The 23,123-nt window shown below is 22.9% G+C and overlaps 6 protein-coding genes across 6 annotated transcripts; 3 read left to right on the top strand and 3 right to left on the bottom strand. All coding sequences in view use genetic code 6, as the record gives it.

The window, feature by feature from the left end:
• Positions 1-1,263: 1,263 nt before the first annotated feature.
• On the top strand, positions 1,264-1,848 carry TTHERM_00371170 (transmembrane protein, putative; the record flags this gene model as incomplete). Its single annotated transcript, XM_001009547.2, has 1 exon — positions 1,264-1,848. The coding sequence occupies one exon, from the start codon at positions 1,264-1,266 to the stop codon at positions 1,846-1,848; it is 585 nt and encodes a 194-aa protein (XP_001009547.2).
• A 2,007-nt stretch (positions 1,849-3,855) lies between these two features.
• On the bottom strand, positions 3,856-4,266 carry TTHERM_000371169 (transmembrane protein, putative; the record flags this gene model as incomplete). Its single annotated transcript, XM_012796000.1, has 1 exon — positions 3,856-4,266. One exon carries the CDS (start codon positions 4,264-4,266, stop codon positions 3,856-3,858), a length of 411 nt encoding a protein of 136 aa, XP_012651454.1.
• Positions 4,267-7,011: 2,745 nt separating this feature from the next.
• Positions 7,012-9,117, top strand: TTHERM_00371190 (MFS transporter; the record flags this gene model as incomplete). Its single annotated transcript, XM_001009549.1, has 1 exon — positions 7,012-9,117. One exon carries the CDS (start codon positions 7,012-7,014, stop codon positions 9,115-9,117), a length of 2,106 nt encoding a protein of 701 aa, XP_001009549.1.
• Positions 9,118-10,026: 909 nt separating this feature from the next.
• On the bottom strand, positions 10,027-11,754 carry TTHERM_00371200 (acyl-CoA thioester hydrolase; the record flags this gene model as incomplete). Its single annotated transcript, XM_001009550.3, has 5 exons — positions 10,027-10,206; positions 10,265-10,381; positions 10,442-10,756; positions 10,809-11,103; positions 11,327-11,754. The coding sequence occupies 5 exons, from the start codon at positions 11,752-11,754 to the stop codon at positions 10,027-10,029; spliced, it is 1,335 nt and encodes a 444-aa protein (XP_001009550.1).
• A 1,394-nt stretch (positions 11,755-13,148) lies between these two features.
• TTHERM_00371210 (amine-terminal glutamine amidohydrolase) lies at positions 13,149-13,841 on the top strand (the record flags this gene model as incomplete). The annotated part of the gene is made up of 1 exon (XM_001009551.2): positions 13,149-13,841. The coding sequence occupies one exon, from the start codon at positions 13,149-13,151 to the stop codon at positions 13,839-13,841; it is 693 nt and encodes a 230-aa protein (XP_001009551.2).
• Positions 13,842-14,534: 693 nt separating this feature from the next.
• On the bottom strand, positions 14,535-20,768 carry TTHERM_00371220 (hypothetical protein; the record flags this gene model as incomplete). The annotated part of the gene is made up of 10 exons (XM_001009552.3): positions 14,535-14,681; positions 14,740-14,964; positions 15,029-15,118; positions 15,171-15,388; positions 15,455-15,837; positions 15,919-16,233; positions 16,287-18,023; positions 18,076-18,464; positions 18,531-18,683; positions 18,780-20,768. The coding sequence occupies 10 exons, from the start codon at positions 20,766-20,768 to the stop codon at positions 14,535-14,537; spliced, it is 5,646 nt and encodes a 1,881-aa protein (XP_001009552.2).
• Between the last annotated feature and the right edge of the window lie 2,355 nt (positions 20,769-23,123).

Raw genomic sequence — 23,123 nt, 5'->3', positions numbered from 1 at the left:
CCATAATAAATAATTACTCATTCAAATGTAAATTTCAAAACATGGAACATCAAAATAATTAGATTCAGTTCTACTAGGTAAGTTATTATTTAAATTAAATGAAAATTTCAAATAAAGTTAATAATTAATTATTTAAAAATTTTTAGTAATAAATTAATAAAATACAAAAATGTATATTTCAAAAAATAAAAAACCAAATTAAAATTTTTAATTATATTAATAAAAATTAAATTAATATCAAAATCATTTTTTTAGTCTAATTTGATTTAAAATCAAAAGTCTTGATATAAATCATAAAGAATTTGAGCAGATTAAAATGTCATGTGATTTGAAATATATTTTGTAAAACAACTGATACTAAGTAAATTTTGAATGTCAAACTTAATTTAGTAGAATCTTTCATCTTACATTTAATATCTAAGATATTTAGAAATTAAAGTGAAAGCAAAGCCATTAAATAACCTCTAGTAGTAAATATATGTTATTTTTCTCTATCTTCTCAATTTAAGAAAAATAGAATGAAATAAATCTTCTTATAATGTTTCGAAACTAACTATTAAATCTTCATAATATTAGAAAAAGTATAAATTCTCTTATTTAAATAATAGTTATTTGCTTTAATATTTATATTCTAATTGTGTCTAAACTAAATTGAATATTTCATTTTTCAATAAATAACTTTTATTTAAAAAGGGATTTACCAATGAATCTTAATTTTTAGTTTTTTCTTTATAAAATTTTATCAAAACAACCCCATAACTTTTTCTTTATAATTATTAATTCAATTTTTATATTTACTCTTCTTTATATATACTAAATACTCTAGTTTTAAATAGACTACGATAAACACACTATAGTTCCATTGTAAAGTAAATTAGACTCAATATGAAAGTTGTGTAAGTGAATACATTTTTAAGCTTATTTGTTTTTAGCAGTTACTCGCTAAAAATATAGTCAGAATTAAAACTTATAATTAGCAAAATTCTAAAAATCTAGCTAAAATAACCTAAAACATTATAGAAGTTTTAAACTTTAGATACTTTGTTAGATGTTAAAACCTATTTAGAAATACTATACTTATTTAAAAACTGTGTGAAAACAATAAATTTAGTAAGCTAAACAAACTGTCTATTATCTTTCCAAGCCAATTTAGGGTATTTATATATAATGAACAGGAGTATACTCAAAAAAGAAATTAAGAATTGATAATATCCCAAGTTTATTCCAAAACAATCTTCATAAAAAGTCAAAGTACATAATGTTATGTAGAAAGTAACTGTAAAATAAAAATACTTAAGTACGAATTGCACTACTTGCCTAAGTTAAATTTATGAGAGACTGACTATTGATAATATCGAGTTATATGAGAAAAAAAGTGTTAAGAACAAAAGAAAATTGATTAAAGCTAATATTTAAACATTGCTGATTCCATCATCATTATCTAATACTCCTAAGCAAAAGAAAAAAATAAACTCCAACAGAACTTAAGGAGCCAGTCTTGATGGGATTTTGAGAGTCAAAGATCCATTTACAGATTCAAAGAATGAATTAACCATAAATATGTAAATGAAACCTACTTAAAAAACATCACATATCCAAAAAATCATTTAATCCCTTCTTCCATACATAAAAGTAAGAGTTACTAGCTTATCAATAACAAAGATTGAAAAAAAGGATATGAAATAGGCAAGTTCATTTCTTTCTATATAAAGCAATAAAGCAACTATGATGCTATAAATATTTGTCAAATAGTAAAAAAATGAAACCCAGAATAAAAGCTTCTCATTGTACATTTCCAATATTTTTTATATAATTAATTATTAACCTTTTTTTAATTAATTTTTTTGAAGCAAATTTGATTAATTTTAATTATCATCTTAAATAATGATTATTTTATTTAATTAGTAAGCTTTTTTTTAAGATGCTTATTTTTGATTAAATATATCTTTCATTAATATTATTTGCTATTTTCTCTTATAGCAATTATTTAAAAATTTTTGCGACTCCTACAACTTTCTTTTTATTTTACAATAAATCTTTAAATAGATATTCTAATTAATTAGATCAAAAAATAAATTTTGAAAATCTTTCTTAAATTTTTTAATAAAATCAAAGCTTTTTATAATAGTTTTAATAACAATTATATTTAAATTTATTTAAGTATTTTAAAAGTAAACTTAACTAAACAAAGGTTTAAACTTTGTATTTAGTTTTAAATATCTATATATAAAGCATTTTTTAAAATATTTTCGAATTTATTTTAATATTTAAATTTTACTTTTAATTAAATCCTTTTCAAATTTGTTATATTCAATTAAGTATTTTTATATGTATTCCTTAAATGATTCATTAAAAAAAATATAAACTAAATATTAGGCATCTAACTTAAAGAAATGGATAAACTCTTAAATACCGTCTTACCTCGTTGATAAAATTATACATCTGCGATGTAGTATTCAAAAATTTTAGTAAACAAGAAATTTAATGAATATAATTTTTTACAACAATCTGAAAACTGGAAACCTCCCTTTCAAATTAATGTTTTAATATTTATTTTTGATCAATCAAAAAAAAAACCCAAGCTCCCTTTTTATTTTAATGCGCAGGATTAAAATATATGAATGAATAGTGACAGTCGAACTTTCTTGCTGCATGCCTGACTGAAATTGTATCATCCAATTATTTTTTAATTAATTAGTTTTTGGGCAATTAAGAAGGATAAAAACACTTACTTAAGAGCTAGTTTAAATTAATTTTTTATCAAATAGGAAAAAGAAGAAAATTAAATTTATTTCCATTTTTTTTCTACAAAATCGTTTTACTATAACTAAAATTTTAAAAATTATTTATTTATTTAAAATACAAAAGCTAGCATTTCAAAAATTATTTAATTATTTAATTGATAAATAAAAATAAATTATATAAATGCAAATAATATTGAGCCTTTTTTAAATATAGAGTAAGTAGTTCTACCAGTTGGAATTTATAATTGAAAATAAATTTTAAATAAAGTTAATAATCATATAAAATGGATTTAATTATTAAATATAATATTTCTATAAAAACAAATAGTAAAAACATTTTAAAAATTATAAATTTTTAAATAGATAAAAAGCAATAATAAATAATTTTAATTAGATTTTATTAAAATAAAGCATAAGTTTTTCTTCTATTTTCATTTAAAGTCAATAGTCCTAATATAAATCATAAAGAATTTGAGCTGACTAAAATATCATGAGATTTTATATATGTATTGTAAAACAAGTTATACTAAGTATATTTGCCATATTTAAATTTATTGGGTGAATTATTTCAAGCTATAAAAAATGTCTTTTAATACTTTCAGAAATTTGAGTGAAAAGAAACCCATTAAATAATCTTTCATAGTATATTTTCACAAGTTTTTTCTCACGCATTAACTATAAAAAAATATCATATTCTTATTTTAGGTATATTTCTGGTAAATTAATAATAGCATATTCATAAAATTAAGAAAAGTATAAATTTTCATCCTTAAATTCTAAGTATTTATTTTATAATTTGTATTTTATTTATATCTTAAGTAAATTGAGTATTTCCTCCTTCAAAGCATCATTATTTGTTGTTAATGGATTTATCAATCTATCTTAATCTTAAGGATCTTCTTCATAAAATGTTACAGCAACAGTATCATAGCTTTTTCTTGATAGTATCAAATTCAATTTTGATATTTGCTCTTCTTTTTTTATTTTAAACTTTCTAAATCTAAAAAGACTATGATAAACTGATTAGAATTCAAATATAAAATAAATTAAACTAAGTATGAATGTTGTAAAAGTGAAGATTGTTTTAAGTTTATTTCCATTTAGCATCTGCTCACCAAAAACATAGTCTCGATTAAAGCTTATTATGAGTAAAATTCTAAAAATCTAGCTAAAATAACCAAAAATGTTTTAAAAATTTTAAACTTAAGATTTTTTACCATATTAGGTTATCTACTTTTGAATGCTATAAATGTTCAAAAACTGAGTTGTAAGAATAAAAATAAAAAACTGTTTCCAAACATATTTTGGATACTTATTTATTAAGTATAACACTATATGCAAAAAAGCAATCAAGAATTAGTAATATCCCAAGTTAATTCCAAAGCAATCTTAATAAAAAGTTAAAGTACATAATGTTATGTAAAAAGTAACAGTAAAATAAAAATACTTAAATAAATATTTTTTTATTTTTCCTATAGAATATCTAAATGAGCTCTTAATAAATGAAAATATAGAGCTACATGAGAAAAACAGTGTCAAAAACAAAAGAAAATTAATTACAGCTTATATTTAAACATCACTTAGTCCTTCATCATTATCTAACACACCTAAGCAAAAGAAAAAAATAAACTCTAAAAATAGCTAAGGACCTAACCTTGATGGTATTTTCAGATGCAAAGAATTTTTCAAATCATCATAGAATTCATCAACCATAGATAAGTAAAAGGAAGTTTGTTAAAAAATATCGCATATCCATAAAATAAGTTTTTTTTTACTTCGAATAATACACATCAGAGTTACAAGCTTATCAATTATAAATATTGAGAAAAATGTTATGAAATAAGCTTATTCCTTCCTTTCTGTATAAAGTAGTATTGTAACTATAATACTTTATATATTTATGTAATCGTAAAATAAGGAAATCCAAAGTAATAATGACCTATCATTTTTCTTTTTTTATCTAAATTAATCCATTTTTGAATCTTTATTTTAGTTGTTTTGCAATTGAATATATCAAATATACTTTTTATTTATTTAATTTCAATTAAGTATAAAATAGGTACTATTAATTAATGCACTCAGAAGCTTTGAGATCTATTATATTCTCTTATACTGACTTTTTTTTAATAAGTTGTGACTCTATCAATTTTTATGCTGTTTTGAATAAATTTTATTTATCTAATGATTTATTAGAATTTAAAGCTTTTTAAAAATAAATTCAACTAATAAAAAATATTTTCGAGTTTATTAGTTGTATTTCACATTCAATAATTTCTATTCTATTATTTTAGTTTATTTTAAAAAATATTTTGTTTTGACATATTATTGTGAATAGAAAACAATAAGAGATAAAAAGATTTCCTATTATTGTTATGAGGGACCTTATTTGAAAAAAATCAATTTTTAGACTAGCACTGTTTTTTTTTTTGCTAAGAAAATTATTACCAAATCATGTATGTGTGTATGTAGCATTCCCCCAATTTTTATTTTTCACAAATAAAAAATTTTTTATTAAATCTAATATTATTATAAAAGTAATAATATTTATTTTATTAATTTAAATTTATTACAAAATTATATCTTATAAAAAGATAATTAAAATAAACCAATGGTTTTCAAAAAAGTAGTTATCCTAAATCCCTAAATTTTTGAAAGATATTTAATTTATACAAATCAGATAAATAATTAATTCACAATTATCATGTAAAGCTAAAAGGGTATTTTTAATTTATTGATTTGTATAAAAATATTTTAAAATTAATGATTTTTATTACATTTTCAAAAGTATCAATAAAAAAAAATATATATTTTAAATTACACTGTAAATAAGAAAAATAAACTTATTTTGAAGATGAAAAAACAAAAAATTATAATAATTTAGGATCTTAAATATAATTAAGAGAGAGGCCAGTGATAAATAATCAAGTAGGAAATTCATTATTACTAAAATCTGATAAATATTAATAATTTAATTTGAATTAAAATCAAAAGATTAAAAATAAACTTTCAAGTAAAAAAATATTTGCTATTACAAAAAACAATAGTTATGCCTTTAAATTGTAATATAAATGAATAAAATTGAATTAGGATTAACACTAGTTATTCTGTTAGGTGGGATGGTTAATTCTTTGTCAAGAAGCTCTATAAACTCATTCTTTCCTATTAAAGCTAGCAATTTAGGAATTAATAGAATGTTTATTGGAATAATATTTGCTTGCCAGCCATTAGGAAAAATTATATTTTAAAATGCCCTTAAAAATATAATATACAAAAGAAGGAGATCTAGTATAATTATTGGAATTTTAATTAGCTCTGGCAGTCTGTTTATGTTTTCATTTTTTGAGAATATAGAGGATAAAAACATGCTCTTCTTTTTATCTATTACTTCAAGATTTCTATTAGGAATGGTAAATAATTTACTTATAATAAATAATTTTTAAGTCCCCCTTTGGCACTTTTATTGATACTTTTGATAAAATTTAGTTAACTTCCCCAATTTAATGTAAGATAATATATTGGATTTATAGATTTAATTAAGCATGCGTTGTAAAAATCTTAATTTTGGGCCATTAATATTTCTTATTCATAATTATTAATTTTAGTTTTTAACCTCTCTCTTAATCATTAATTCTGGGAGCAATTCCAAATTAAGAGTCTAACTTATAATTACTTAAGATTTATTAATTTTGTTTCTGTATTCGTATCTTTTTATGGGTCAAAATAAATCTTTTTCAATCTTACAATTAATATCATCTCCCTATTCTAAAAATTTTGATCTATCTTACTTCATTTTTTAAACTTTTAGATTCTCGCTTTGAAATTTCGTGCCTAATTTATATAAAATCAAAGTTTGCAAGTTTCATAAATTATTTTATATTTCTATATTTTTCATATAAAAAGTAAATAGTTCATTTTATAAAATATATTTTTCTGGAAAAGAAGTGCCTTTTTAAAATTAATAACCAAAAATTTTTTTGTCCAGGTTGTTTATCGATTATCAAAAAAAAAATAATTCCTTCAATCAATCACTTCCTTTAATCTTACTAATTTAAATTTCTTTTTACAAAATATATTAATAAATATCTAGCGTCTAAAAAAATATTTAAATCCTATTTTACTTTCTTGAGAAACGAATTAAAATTTTATTTTAAAACTGTAGAATCCTTTTGTTTTTCAATTGATATTATTCATTTAATCTATTTTATATTCAAATAAATGATAAAAATTCTGATATTTATTAATTTATTTTAATATTTAGGGTGAGTGCATGTTCAATGTTCCTGCTGTTACTTACTTACAAGAAAAGAATATGTAACATGAAGAATAAAAGAAAAATATTAAAAAACATTTTTTAATGGTTAATATACTCGGAAAAATGGAAGCTTTTCTTGAAACAGGAAATATGATAGGGCCAATTATAGGTGGAATTTTATTTAAGTAAGGTGGCTCATTTGCTGTTTTCGTGCCTATTTGCTGCATTGAATTGATTTTGCTATTTTCATTTGTTTATTTCTCAAAATCTTTAGATTAAAAACTGAAAGCAGCAATCTAATCTGCAACTACTTTACCAGAGCTGGTATCTTAGAAAAATAATTTAGAATTTACTGCAAATAATGTTAGCTCAAATAACAATTCAGTTAAATTATCAAATGAAAAAAATAAATTATGCATCAACGATGATTAGTCTTCTAAAGATTTTCAACATGACTAATCTTCAATTAAAAATATTATTCACTAAAATGAATTTAAAGCTAAATAAATAAATTCAAAAGACATAAATATGATAAAAATTAACTTTAATATAAAAATATTTTTAACTGGAATAGTAATTTTTCTTCCACTATTTTCCTAAAGTTTTATTGACCCATCGCTAAGCTTATTTCTTGAAGATCAATTTGGAATGAATGAAATTCAATCTGGCTATTTTTTTTTATCTAATGCTCTTTCATTTATAATAGCTACCTCAATAATTTCATAATATTTAACTAAAAATGTAAATCATAGTAGAATTACATCAATTATTTGTTTGATTCTAAAAGGTTCTTCATTTGTTATGTATGGACCAGACAAAATATTAGGTATAAATCCTCATATAGCCATTTCGATTATGTGCTCTATTGTTATAGGCTTTTCTATAGGAAATATACTTGTCTCATAAAACAAAGTTCTAAGCTTCGTAATAAGCAGAGAACTATTAGACTACAGTTAAGAACAATAACTATATATTATATCCATATTATATAACATGTATCAAGATTTTGGTTGGTTAAGTGGACCTTTGATAGGAGGTGTGATGACAAACTATCTTGACTTTCCTAGAGCTAGCTCTATAATCGGTCTAATTAATTTAAGTTACACAGTCTTATATTTAATTTTCTTTAAATTACCACTTTTATCAACGATTTTTCCATAAAAAAATAATTAATTATAAACCAAATAAGAATAAGGAATCCCAACATTTAGCTGTATTTAATAAGTAGAAAATAGAGATAATAAATATATTTAACATATAAAACAAAGTGAAATCCCTTAATTAACTAATTTTGTCAAGTAAAAATATTAAAAAAGCAATAAATTATTATAAATTCATAAATGTGTAAATAATAAAGAAGAATAATAGCATTCAATTAATATTTCTTCAAATAAATTTTAACAAACATCTTAAAAATCTATCTAAATATTATAAAATGATTAAGCTTTGGAACCCTCAGTTTCAGATAGATCGATTATAAATGCTTTAAGCTAAAATTAGCTTAGCAGATATCAAGAAAGATAAGATGATGAAAATATTATTATTGAAGGAGCTAAGGATTAATAAGCTGAATCTAACAAACATATTTATCCTGAATTAGACGCTGAAGAAAGCTTATCACCAACTTTGTTTATTAGGAATTCAAGTAGAATAAAGAGAAAAAAATTCAGCTTAATTTAAGGAAACATAAAATATATTATAAATAATAATAATGACAATAAAATTTAATAATAAACAAATGAATAAAGCAACATTAATAAAAAGCTTAACTTTGATGATAATTATTATAATACGAATAGTAATTTATACATCTTAAATGATTTATAAAGCTCAAGAAAATCTTTAGAGTAAATATAATTCAATTTAGATTGTGTAGCAGATAAAAGTACTACACTGAGGTTTGAAAATATTTCTTAAACTAACTAATAAATTTCATAATAGCTTATTTTAGATGAAACATTCTCACCTACTATAAAATACGACTAGGGTAATCTTTTTTCTCCATTAAGATCAAAGAGAAGGTTAAATTAAAAAAATCTATCCATTAAATTTTAACAACAAGATATTATTTTATAAAGTAATCCAATCAAGTCTAAATAATTAAATAAATCTAGGTTATGAAATTTAACTAAATGCAAATTTCAACTACTAATAATCGCAAAATTATATTTTAACATTAAAATTCCTAATGAAATCCGTTTAATTTAGGTATTTAATACATAAGTGTATTGATTTAATTAAAAAAAAAAATATTTTTCAATACAAAATATAATCAAATATATTAATTAGTGTTGAGATTAGAAAAGTATATTATATTTATTTTAAATTTAGTTGAATTTAAAGTTAATTTTATTTATTCTTTTATTTCACAAATATGCAACACAAATTGTTTTACATTCTTTCTTTTCTTTTTATATAAATGCTTATAGTTTTAAGATTTTATCATAGTTTTGAGTCTCTTTTGTCTTGTTTCTCCTGGGATTTTTTTGATTGGAGAACTGAATCAAAGTAAATTTTGGCGTCTATGGATCTTTGAATTTAAAGTTAATTTAAATTCATACAAAAATAAAAATTTAATTTATCATATTATAAAAATATTATTAAATTTTTTTATTTTTATTTTTTTCACATACAAAACCTTTTTTCCTACTTTCGAAAAAAGAAATTTTGAGAAAATTACAAAAATTTAACTTTAAATTGCTGAAGTTTTAAAATATGAAGATTCTATTATTGATGGATTTTTGAATATTTACAATAATTAAAAATATAAATGAATTAATTTGACTAAGCTAAATTGATTCTGTTTGGAGTAAAATTTGTATAGTTTTTATTACAAATATATAGATATATAAAAATATATGCATTTATCTAGTTACTTTATTATTATTAATTGAAAGAGAGTTTAATATTAATAATATATGTATTTTTTATATAATTTCTATTTACTTATTATTAGATGCTTATTTATTAGTTTTGGAAAATAGGATTATTTTAAAATATTTATTTGCTATGTGAAGTTTAAATTTCGTATCAAATTGTGTTTGAAATATGAGTTATTCTTCTTTTACCTTCCAGATAATCTATTTATTCTTCATATGATTTTGGATAAACTTATTTTAACTCTTTTTTAGAAAACATCGTGATATGCACTTCAGATGTTTTGTATATTTTATTCTATTCGTCGCATGGTTCGATTTTAGTTATTACAACCTTTGAATAGTCATTTAAATAATTTTAAAAATTATATAAAAATATAATTTAATTTTACTTTAACATGTGCTAGGTGCTTTTCAGTGTAAGTGATATATGCATGGTAGTTTACTAAGCTACCAATATCAACTCCGGTTAAAAACGAAACGTCATCTATATGGAAAAGTTCAGGTTCCTTGATTTAATAAATCATAATATATTTTTTAAAATGTTTGTAATTTTTAATTCAATTTACTTCTCCAGAAAATAAGTATATGGCAGAGAATGCTGAATCATATGCTTCTCTCAAGACAACCCCACCAAATACTTTCATGTAAATATTTTTATCTTAATGATGCATGACAATTTATTTAGAGGTTTAAGTATGTTTTATTCTTGTAAAACTTTTTGGAGACTACTTGGTCAATTGCCAAATTTTATGTAATAAAAGAGACTCTTCAGCTGTAGGAGGATTTTTTATTAAATTATTGTTTTTTTACTTAAGTCTTTCTGCTTGATGAGCTTTACCCATTTCCCATCTAAGTTAAAACTTTTCGAAATCTTCATCTTTCTACATTAAAAAGAAAATTAAATTCAAGTTCATAGATTTAATAAGTATTTACATCGAAATCTAACTATGGCAGTTGATAGTTTGATTGGCTAACTTTCCCTTTCGCTACCATTAAAAAGAAGGCAGATACATAAAGATCCCATTGGTCTTTTTAATTTTTTGGATTTTATTTCTTACCAAATAAATCAACTCTCACTTCTAGTGAAGTGCTTCCAACCCAAGTGGGATAACCTTGAGCGTACAAATCTTCATTTATTGGAATATTATTTTAAAAAAATCTGACGTTATCTAAGCAGCCTGTGACTATATTAGTAGGAGTAAGGCCTGTTTCAGGACTATATGTATGTCTTTTTGATAATTAATAAATAATAAGAAATCCTTCTAAGAAAGATTTATTTTTATAATAATTGTAAATATTGCATCAGAATTAATGCTAATTTGAGATATGATATCTCATTTAATAATTCATTAATTTTTTAATCAATTGATCTTTTGATTTTAAAATATTCTATCATTAATAATTTATTTAATGGAGTTAATAAGCTGTATTTGAAATATTATTTCAATTACCTAAATGACACAATTCCTGCACAATAATCCATAAGCTCAAGAATCTTTCCAGTTCTCATCGTTGTGCCATCAATATTGGAAAATCTGAACTGAAGTGACTCATCGGTGGAGAAAGGCATTTTCAAATAAAACCAACCTTATTTTGGTGATCTAGCATTATCTTTCTTTTGCTCAAGCAAACTTTACTTATACAAATATATTTCAGATGTATTGAGTGTTTAAGCTGCATAATCGCTTAATCTGATTTGTTCAGTTTCTACGAACCTTTCAGTGTTTTCTAAGTTAACTATCATCATCGATTTAGTATGCTTGATCAAGCTCATTTGCTTCTTGAAGTACAACAAGAGCTTAGAGTTGTCATTTATATGGTCATCTTCATTGAGTTTATTTTAAATGATTTATCTGCTTATCTCTTAAATTCTTTCCATTTTTTGTTGTTATTTCTACTAAAATGTGAGCTCTTATTTAATTTTTAGAAAGTAAATTATTATCAAAAATGATGTTTTGCTTACTTTTATTTAGATATTTAAATGTAGATTTGATGAAACTATTCCTAGAAAGTATATCCACTAATTTTTAGATTGTTAAAAGCCTAATTATTAAATGAATCATAGAAAAAAAGAAATTTTCATTTTTAATAGCGAAATCTTAACACATTTATCAACTAAAAAATTTTTTGTACTTTAAATAGTAGAATTACTAATATGACGCAATAAATCATTTCGAGCTAAACCTAATATTTATTTTTAGGACTCATCTACACATTAAACTATAAGTAATTTGTAAATGGCATCATAAAATATTATGAAAATTTATAAGTAAATATTGTGAAATTTCATTAATTCGTCAAGTTGATCGAAAAACTTCACTTTTACTTTCATTCATTTAATATGTTTAATATCGCTGAATAAAATGACCTAGTAATTACTTTATGACTCAATTTGATATAATCTATATTTCTATTATTTTTATAATCAATTAAATATATTTTCATTTTTAAATCAAATACAAAATTAAATTGCACTTAATAAACCGATTATAGTATTGAACCGTCAAATAATTTTGAAATCATTCAATTAATTCTTAATCCTAATTCATAATATCTAATATAGACATAAAATTAACTGTGCCAATAATATCAAAAAATCAATATTGACAGAAAGTAAGTAATATGTCAAATCATATATTCAAATTAATTCTTAAACATTCATCAACATCTCCATAAACTAAATTTCAGTATTAATTAATTTATAAGTAAAATAAATTAAAATAAATATAAAAAAATGAAATAAATTTTAATTAAAAAATTAAATGTACAAAAAAATTTAAATTTAAAATAACCCAAATTAAATTTTTTTATTAAATAAATACTTAAAGTAAATTAAATAATAAATTATGAAAAATATCTATCATTTAATTTAAATTTCTATAATATAATTTGATTTTAATTAAACATTTATATTTAAATGAACAAGGCTGAAAACTACATAAATAAATAAAATAATATTAATATTTAAATAAGTAATCTGTGTTAGAAAACTAATATATTATATATATCCATAAGTTTTAATTCAATAAATTAGTTTAGAATATATTTAAATAAATAAATTTATGTAGTACTTTTTTGATAAAGAATAGATTAAATTATATTTTATTTGAGCTAAAATATTTTAAAAAACATTAAATTTAAATAAATAAAAAGCATTCAGATAGATATAAAATTGAAAAAAAAATTTAATTTAGATCAACTAAACTTAAAAAGAAAAAAAAATACATAATTAATATTCATTCAAAATATATAGATTAGTGATAAAAATAAGAGATGGATACAGTTTAATAATAATAGAATTCAGATTAATAGATTCCTATTTTTTAAAAATAAGAGGAAATTTATACCAGATGCTATTGTGAGGAAAATGTTTATAAATTGTGTGAAAAATTCGAAGAAAGAGTAAAAGCAGGGGAACTAAATAAAAATGATCATGCTGTATTTGCTGTATTCATAACAAATTAATTCAGATAAACTTATATCAAATAATAGCTAACAGGTGATTCTAAAAATGATTATTTGGTTATGTGGGATTATCATGTTATTCTAGTCCATAAGGATCTAAAAGCTAATAAATCATACGTTTATGACTTTGATTCAAAGCTTAGTTGGGGTTGTAAATTTGAAGAGTATTTTATTAAATCTCTTTTGAAGAAATACCCTACTTCTGCTCTTCAAACTATGTATAGAGTTGTAGAATCTGCAACATTAATAGAAAAATTTGCTAGTGATAGAAGTCATATGGTTACTAAAGTAGTTAAAGGTGTTAAAATGTATTAATCTTAGCCACCAAAGTATGATTGCATAGTAAACAAAAGTAATGAAACAAATAATCTATTTCCATTTTACTTAGAGATTTCACAATAAAATCTCAGCTATGGAAATAATTTTATGAATGAAATTGAATTTAACTAATTTATAAAAAACTATTAAATAAATACAAGCTAAAAAATTGTAAATAATTGAATTTTTTTATGTTATAAAAATACCAAAAAAAGCTTTATTTTCCTTAAAGCCTTTATTGTTTATTTATTTTTACATATTTAATGTGCTTTCTCTTGATAATATATAAAAATGCTCATATTTATAGAATGTTGATAATTATTACAAAATGCTTAATATAAATGGAAAATGAATAGACAAGATTTGAGTGTTTTTGAACAAGAAAACACTTTATTTTTAAATCAGCATGCAATATAGAAAATTAATAAAAAATATACAACTTTTTTTACATATTCAAATACCTCTACCTATACCAAACCAAATATAAATATATTTCATCAAAAATATAATAAATTAAATGTTCGAAAAATTAAAATTCTTTAAGAGTTAATTTATATCAGTCAAACTAAAAATGAATGTTTGTGTAGTGTATTTATTTTTGATTGGTTTGTAAATAAAAAAATCATTTAAGAAATTTGATAATAAATGATACATTTTTAGCATAAAGGAAGTATTTAATAAACTTAAATTGAAAACAATTAATATAATTTGAAACTTATTGTTATATAAAGATAGGATGAAATTGATAAAATTAATTGACATACTGTATCAGTTTATTTATATTTTAATATATTTTTATATAAATAATAAAAGATATCCAGCAATTGACCTTATATTTATAAATCAGTCAATATAAAGAAAATTAAAAAATTTTTTTCAAGAGCAATTTTATCCACTGTTTCTCATTAAGTATTCAGCCTCTATTTCTTTTTAATCTCCATAAGGCACAGCATCTTCTCTTGAACTCAAAGTTGAGATCCATGTAGGGAGGTCTACATTTTCATCATAAATAATTGCTTCGTTCTTTTATTTACAATTTAATTTTTTATATTTTTATACTTATCATAAAATAATATCTTACCACAACTTTATGATGCATTTAACGCATAATTATAGTTGCATTCTTTCCTGCCATGTCACAGGGTCTTACACAATGCTTAATACCGTTTGCAGCATATGAATTTTCTTCTAATTTTAATACAGAACCTCTAGGCATGGGAATTACAAATGCTGAGTTGCAAAAGCCATAAAGCTGACTACCAAAAGATAAACGAGCATCAGAGAAGAGTTTAAAAGTAAAAATAGGCTTAGTTTATATTAAAATTTAAAAATATTAATACAAAAAAATAAAAATTTTTGGTGAAATTTACTTATCTAAATCTAGTAGCATCATCAAAGTGCTATGCTAAACCTTCTTTTCCGTCATGATACACGTTTAGAGCAAGAGAATTTATAAAACCCTATATGTAATTTTTTTTGATTTTTATGAATATTTAAAATAAATATATTTACTGGAGGTAAAATTCCTGCTTATTCTAAAGGTCCTACAACTTTTCTTCTCATCCATGAAGGTGGTTATGATACATCTTAGCGCACACCAGCTCCAACAAATGAGTGAGGCTCTGCTAATTACTATCTTGTCCAAATATATCTGGAACCGAAGAAGAATTTTGTTCTTCTTATTTTTTGAGCTGTACAAGTCATCTATGCAGTCATAGGGAAATAATGTCCTATTTTTCAAATAAATAAAATAATTTAATCAAAAATATTTCATATTTAAAAATAAATCATTTTACTTTAGAAGCTCTTTATTTCTGTTTCATAACAAGAGTTTTCAATGCTCATTAATTCTTAATGAGTGAAGAAACCTGTATATAAAGTGGCTCCTACACGATAGTCAGGGAAGGAATCGATGAAGGATTTAAAGTTTGTAGGATAATTGTTAGGATCAAAGAAATATTCAATTTTATTGAATACTTTACCATTTAATTGACAAGTAGTTATTTTTTCAAGTAAATCAAATGCAAAGGAGTCTCTGGTAGATATATAGTAAAGTGGCATAGATAGGTCACCTCTTTTAAGTACTGAGTAACCCTCTTCCTTATCAATAAGTTTAGCTATTGTAACTGGCTCTGTATCTGCCAACAATTTATCTTCATTAATTTTAATTTCCTTTTTGCTGTTTTGAATATTAAAATTATTTTTAATTTTAGTTACTTTTAAAAACTAAAACAAAATTAATTAATTAATTTATATTTACGAGAAAAGATTATTTTCAATATTTTGTGACTAAAGCTAGTTTTCATGGAAATCCCATTTGGCACGAGTAGAATATTAATAGTTTTCATAAGTTTATCTTCTTTTTGTGCTATTCTTGTTGATAAAGCGTATCCTTGATAGAGTCTCGTTGAGTTTTTATTCATCTTCATCTCTAACTATTCCGAATCTGGTATTCATCATTTCTAGAGCAAGTTTTTCAAATTAATCCTTCGCATATAAAATGAATGTGCTTAGAAGACTTTTTACAAGTTGACTTGATCCCTTCCATCCTTTTTCTTCAACATATAGTTCAAGTCTAGTTTAGAATAAAAAATTATAGCAAAATTAATAATAAATGAAAAAATTTACTTGGCTGATAATGTGTTGATATTTTTACTTGAGATATCCTTGTCTATATAGTTAAGGATTTCTTAGCATATAAGAGATTCTTTTTTCATTTCTAAAGTTTGGCCATTTGTTAGTTTTTAATCTTCCTTTGTTGTTTCACTTGCATTTGCATTATTAGACTAAGTGTGAATAGGAATAGTATTCTCTTCAGTCACAATTGCAGAATATTCAGTAAGATTTTATGGCTTGTCTGAAATTGTTAAATCCTTCGAAATTGTTGAAATTGTTTAACTAGGTGAATTTAAGAGTTTATTTGATAGAGACTGAGAAGTTGAATCACGAATAGGACTGTTGCAGGATATCTTTTGGCTTTCTTAATTTAATTTGTCTAATTTATCAAAGTTTTGAGCATTTTAATTAGTTTCCTAGTAAATTTACTGTAAGTTTTCGATTTCTTTTAAAGCATTTTATATTTTAGGTGATCCTAATTAGCTAGAGAGCTCTGAGTCCATATTTTTTTCTATTTCAATTTTTTCATGATTAGCTACTTCTTCCTCAATTTAAATTTCATTTTATCCTTAACCTTAATTATCTGTATTTATGCTGCCCAAAGTTTCATTGTTGTTTACTTTTAAATCACTTTCTTCAATTTCAATTTTTTCTTCTTTCACTTCTATTTCATTAAACTCTTCCTTTTCCTCTTTAATGTCGTTATCCTCAGTTTTTTACTCACATTTGCTTTAATCTACATCATTTGAACATTTTTCACCTTCTTCTTCTAACTAAATTTTTTCTACTTTATTTTCTTGCTCTGGATTTTACTTTAAATTTACTTTTCCGTTGTTTAAAATCTGAGAATCACTATTAACTACTTCAATTAAAACTTCACTACTATTCTTAGAGTTTTGATCCTTTTTTGTATTTATGTTTTAATTTAATAGAAGCTATGCAAAAATCTCGTTTCCGTTTTAAGAGTTTTATGCTTTTAAGGAAGGAGTGTTTGTGTTAGATTTTTTTAAGCTCTCCTTTTTTGCTGAAGTTTTTTACTTAGTTTCCTTTTAAGGTAATCCTATTTGGTAATCTTCATCGTTTATTTACTCTTATATGAACTCCATCATTTCTAATATTGCCTCAACTTTTTCCTCATTAGTTTCTAACTCACTGATACTTTTGATAACTTCTTAAGAAGGCATTACAGTTTCTTAAGTAGTTAATTTCTTCATATATGGTAATAAATATTTTTAAATATCTTCGATTTTTTTCTTGAAAATTGGAAGTTCATTAAGGAATTTGTCCTATTTTAATTTATTTTTAACTTCTTTGAAGAATTTATTTATTTAATTTTTATTCATATTTAGCTAGTTTTCTCCAGCAGCAACGATTTGAGTTTTTTTATCTTCATTTTTTTCTTCAATTTAATTTTCTACAGGTTTGGATTTTCTTCCTTTCTTCTTAGCTTACTAAGGTTCTCTAGAACTAGGATGGTTTTCTATTTCTCCTAAAAATGCTTCTCCTAAGCTCTTTTTGAAAGCCTTTTTGCCATTTATACTCTTCTTAAACAGTAAACCGAGTTGTATATTGGAATACTTAATAATATTCTAAACTTCTTCCAAAGAAAAGTCTTTTAACTAAGGGCATTTAATCAACTCTTTGGAATCAAAGAAAAAGTGAATGCACAAAAAGTATTTTTCAATAAACAATGGCCAAATATCACTCACAGTTTTAACAACAAAGTATTTTCCTTTGCAAAGCTCCCATCTATTTAAAAAATAAGTTAAAGAATTTATTTTTATTTAAAGTGTTTATTAACCTTTTCTCAGGGTAGAGTAGATAATCTCTCATTAAGCACTCATCTTCAGATTCAAATTATGTGCAAAGCAGCCACTAAGTTGAAGAAGTAAATATCTTTTAATATAACTTTTCGTAGAAATATTCATGTTCCATGAGTTTTGGCTATCCATTCGAACATTAAAATACAAGTTAAGGCAATCTTTCATAAATATCAGACACATTTTCTTACTTTGACTCTGGCATTTTCACATAGGAAACACCACAAGATCTCTTTAAATTAATGTTATTAGTTTGCTTTCTTCTTATAAAGTGTTATTTATGAGTTTCTTCATTTTGCTGTTCATTCTTTTCCATCTCGTTTAATTCTTTTTCTTACTGGTTCTATATTTCAATTGGTGCATAACCAGACTATTTAATTCAAAAATATTTTAAATAAAAATTTTATAAAAATAAAAATAAAAAATTTAAATTTACTTTGTAATCCTTAATGAAGTTAATTTATGAGAAGTATTTATTTCTACTGCAATCGTCAAATTTATTAGATACTTTAGCTAACGGATCTATAACTTGCCCGTTTGTCTTTTTGTTAGCAAGGCTAACACTTTTATCTAAAGGAGTTCTTTACACCTGATTTAAATGATTAAAAAAAGATTTTTCGAATAAATATATTTTATTTTTATTAAAAATATTTTAAATTTAATCAATAAAAAAGTAAAAATTTACCTTAACTTCTACATTTTGGTTATTGTTGTTAACTAAAAAAATAGTATCTTCATCAAACTTTTCTTCAATAAATTTTTATTTGTAGTCTTAAAAGAAAAATGCAGAACCATAATGAACTTCGTCAGAAGTCTTTCTTTATGGTTTTCTTTTAGAAAGTGGTAGAGTGAAGACATTTTTAGAAGCCTTTTCTGATGCTCTTGCAATTTCAGATGGTTTAACGCTTTATAAAAAGAGATTTTTTGTTTTTTGATTAGCTAATTTTTCATTATTTTAAACAATTTCAAGCATTGAAGATTATAGGGATTTAGAGGATGATATAATATCGACTTGAGATCTTTAGTTTTTCTTCTTCAAAATAGGATTATATTAAACAGGATTTTGTCTTTTGTTTGTGAGTTTTTTACCCATAAACATATAATCACCTGAAATGAAATCTCCATTATTGTAAAAAGTATTGTACTTTCTTGTTCTCTTAGATTTATCATCTAAATTAATTTCTTAAACTTAAGAGTTTATATTACCTCTGGTCCTTCTTGCTGATGAGATTTTTGAATCTTTTTTAACAGATTCCTATTTAGTTTCAGATTCTGGCTAATCAATAATTACAAGGGAAGATTCCTATTAACTATTGTGATTGTGGACTGAAGAAATGTTCTGAGAATGTGCATGACTGGTATAGGAATGATTTTTGCCTCTTGTTGGTAAGGAATCTTAATCTGCATTTGAATGTCTTTATTGTGCCTTATCTTGTAAAGAAGACTTATTTTGAGGAGATAAATTCTAATATTCATGAGTTTATTTATCTTAAAGTTGAGTATACTATTAATTTAGAAGGGGCGACTGTGAAATACTGAATTACTATTGATATGCATTCTAGTTAAATCCGTTATTATAATTGTTAAGATAAAAAAAACAAGGGTAATATTGGGTTGAATTTGAAGGAAGAAAATTTGTTGCTTAACTGATATTTAAATTATTTGATTGCGTGTTTGTACAATCCATGCTATTTTAAGGAATTTAATTGTTTATTTAGGTTTATGGTTTAAAATTCTACTTTTCTTTTTATATTTGTTAGTTTTAACACTAGTCACTGTGTTAGTTTCGCTGCTGATATATGTCTTCTGTTTAATCATTCTACCTCTTATTTTAATCACAAGTATACTTGTAATTAATTTATTTTTGCTTTGTTTATCTATTCATATCTATTTCTTACACGGAATCATCAACTAAAATGCAATCTTTGAATTCAATACTGCTTGTATTGTCTGATTCAATAATTACTTCTGATGGATGTTGATGATCATCATGGAAATTCTGCATGGGTGAGTTATGTTATCTCTCTTTTTTGTGCTGACCATTTTGAGTAGAGGAAGAATGATGATGGCTTTAGTAAGCAGAGTTCATTTGATTCTTTATTTTTTCTTAATCAGGACTTCTGCTTGCAGCAGCTGAGGAGTTACGAGTCACTCTTTTGCAAGGAGTAGAAGCAGCTTGATTCTAAGTAGATTTATCTGCTTATAATTTTAATGCTGACTCTTGATTCGACTTTACCTTTACTCCTAATGAAGTTGAAGAGTAAAAGTCAGGAGTTTATTTGTTTGAATTATCTATCTTTTCATTACGCTTCTTGTCTGCTTTTTTAGATGTTCTTGATCGACCTCCATTCTTAGCCATTTTGTTTGTTGCTTGCTATTCTTCTGAAGCAGAAAAAGGTGATGTTGGGCACTCAATAATCTCAATGCTTGAGTCCTTCTTTTTGCTTGCAGAGGAGATTTTCTTGTTTTAACATTTAGGAGGGGGACTTTGTGAATGAATTTGGGGAATTTAAATAGAAGGGTTAGGATAGTATTTTTATTAGGGCGAAGAGCTTTGGGAAGCGCTTACTTGAGGTTAAGGCGAGCCAGAAGCGTTTGGACATGTTTGAATGATTCCATACGGTATTGGCATGGGTATCATCATCTAAACGGGGAAATGAACGAACTACTACATAGAAGATAGATAAGCAGTATTTGTTAGATACCTATATTTAGTAAAAGAATGCTTGTAGGAATTTTAAGTGTGGCATAGGAGGTAAAATTTGAGTAGAATTAATAGGGTTTAATGAATATTTAGCCTTGAATTAAATAGAGTTTTGTATTGTTTTTATGCAAAAAAAGATTCTCTACTTAACAATGTATATAAATCAACCATTATTTAAATAAAGAGTTAAATAAAATGATAGAAAGAAGGGTATATCTTGATTGTCTTTTAAAAATGTTATAAGGGAAAAGAGGGTAAATGTAGGATTATTTGCGCAGATTTAAAAAATAGGTCATGCGGAGATGGTTAAAGTCAAATGTGGATGGAATAGGCCTAATAATTTCATTGGCTTAGATTTTTTTATAAATGCAATTTAATGTTCTTTAGGAAATCAAAAATAAGAAAGAATATTAGAAGTAATTAATTTAATTAAGCATTAATAAATCAAATAAATCATCTAATGGACATGGATAATTGTTTATATCTACCATTTTGAAATCGCTGGACCAAATTAAATTTTTTAAGGTCCAATCATTTTTATGCTTTCCATCATATCAGCTTTTTTCCCAACCCATTTTTACCTTGATTGCGTGAACTTCTGATGAGATCGGTGTGATTTATTGAGTGATTTTTTTTTACTTTCTTTATCTTTGTTTTTAAACTATTGTTTATTTTTGTTTTCTTTGTTTCTTTTTGTTTGTTTGTTTGATTGATTGATTGATTGATTTATTGTTTCTTTTCTTATTTGATTTTTTGATAGTTTCTTCTTTTTTATCTATCAAATTATTCATTTATTTATTAATAAACAATTTTTTTATTCAACTTTTGCATTCAATTTTTCAAAGTGAATTACTTTTGCTTGCTTTTTTTTAGAATTTACAAATTTTGCATTCACTCAACATGCTCATCTAATTATTCTATCAAAGACTAACTATTTATTTGTTTATTCGTTTATTTTGATTTGCATGATACTCTAATAATTAGACTCATTTTTTTAATAATAAACAACCCCTTTTTGAATACAAATTCCTAATAAAAATTTATAATATGAAAGGTAATTAAGATATATAGATGTGCTTTGCTAATTTGATTTTTTTTTAAATTGAAAAAGAAATTAATCCCTAATTGTTTTATTTTTATTGAAAAAAGATAATTATTACTCACATTTTAAATTAAATTGAATAAAAACCAATAAGAAAATAGAAAGCGAAAGAAGGATTTTTGTGTAAAATTCATGCAATTTAAAAATAAAATTCCATATTTAAATTTATTTATATAAATATAATTTTGCGGAATAAAAAAGTGAATAAACTTTAAAAGTAAATAGTTGAATTGACCTCAGCCTTTCAACATTTTTTAATTTGAAATTATAAATTTATACATTTTTAGTTCATCAGTGGCTTGATTTGATTTTTATCAGAAAGATTGATATCTTTCCTGATAAAAATGATCTAATTAAATCTAATGAAGAAACATGTTATTTAAAGATGGATATTGATAAAATAATACCTTGTATTTAAAATGTTCACCATTTAAATTTGAATAATTTAGATAAATTTTTTCACAATTAAATACTTCAATAAATCCCTTTACATTTAGTAAATATATTGAAGTATTTTAGTTAAAAGTCAGACTGTCTGTGATTATTTAACTAACCAATTTTAAAGAAGAAAAAACTAAAATAAAATCATAGAATTTATTCTTACAATATTTTATTATTTTTCAGTGAATTAACAGCAACATGAATTTTATAAAATCTAAACTAGTAAAGAAAAAAGCTATATTGATATAATATAAATTAAAGAGTTTATAAATGTTTTTTATAGTTTAAATAGACTTTATAATTCCTACTTTTTTGTAAATATGCATTTATCTAAAATAAAACTTAGAGATATTAATAACATCATAATTTAATAGTTTATTAATTCAAAGAATTCTTTTAATATATTTGTTTTTTTAATAAATTTCTTTCTCCACTCTTATTTATTTTCTGAAAATTTATTTTTCTTTTAAGTTAACTGAGTCATTATTTAATATAACTTTCATCGCAATAAATATTATTCCTGATTATTAATTATTACCTTTAAGAAATTATTAAGAAAATTTGATAACTTTCTTTTATATGATAAAATATATTAACTATCATTGATGTTTATTAAACTTTACTTAATTTTGATGATTTAAAATTTTATTACAAAATAAATAAAAAACTAAAATTAAAACTTTTTTGAATTTAAAAATATTAAAAAATTATTTTTATTTTGAATTAATTTAACATTCATATTCAAAATATTACTATTAAATTAAATAACCATTTTTTTTATT

The sequence above is a fragment of the Tetrahymena thermophila genome, assembly GCF_000189635.1.
Source record: "Tetrahymena thermophila SB210 genomic scaffold scf_8254777, whole genome shotgun sequence".
Taxonomy (NCBI): domain Eukaryota; phylum Ciliophora; class Oligohymenophorea; order Hymenostomatida; family Tetrahymenidae; genus Tetrahymena; species Tetrahymena thermophila.
The sequence above is the reverse complement of the archived record's forward strand: the minus strand, read 5'-3'. Positions and strand labels throughout refer to the sequence as shown.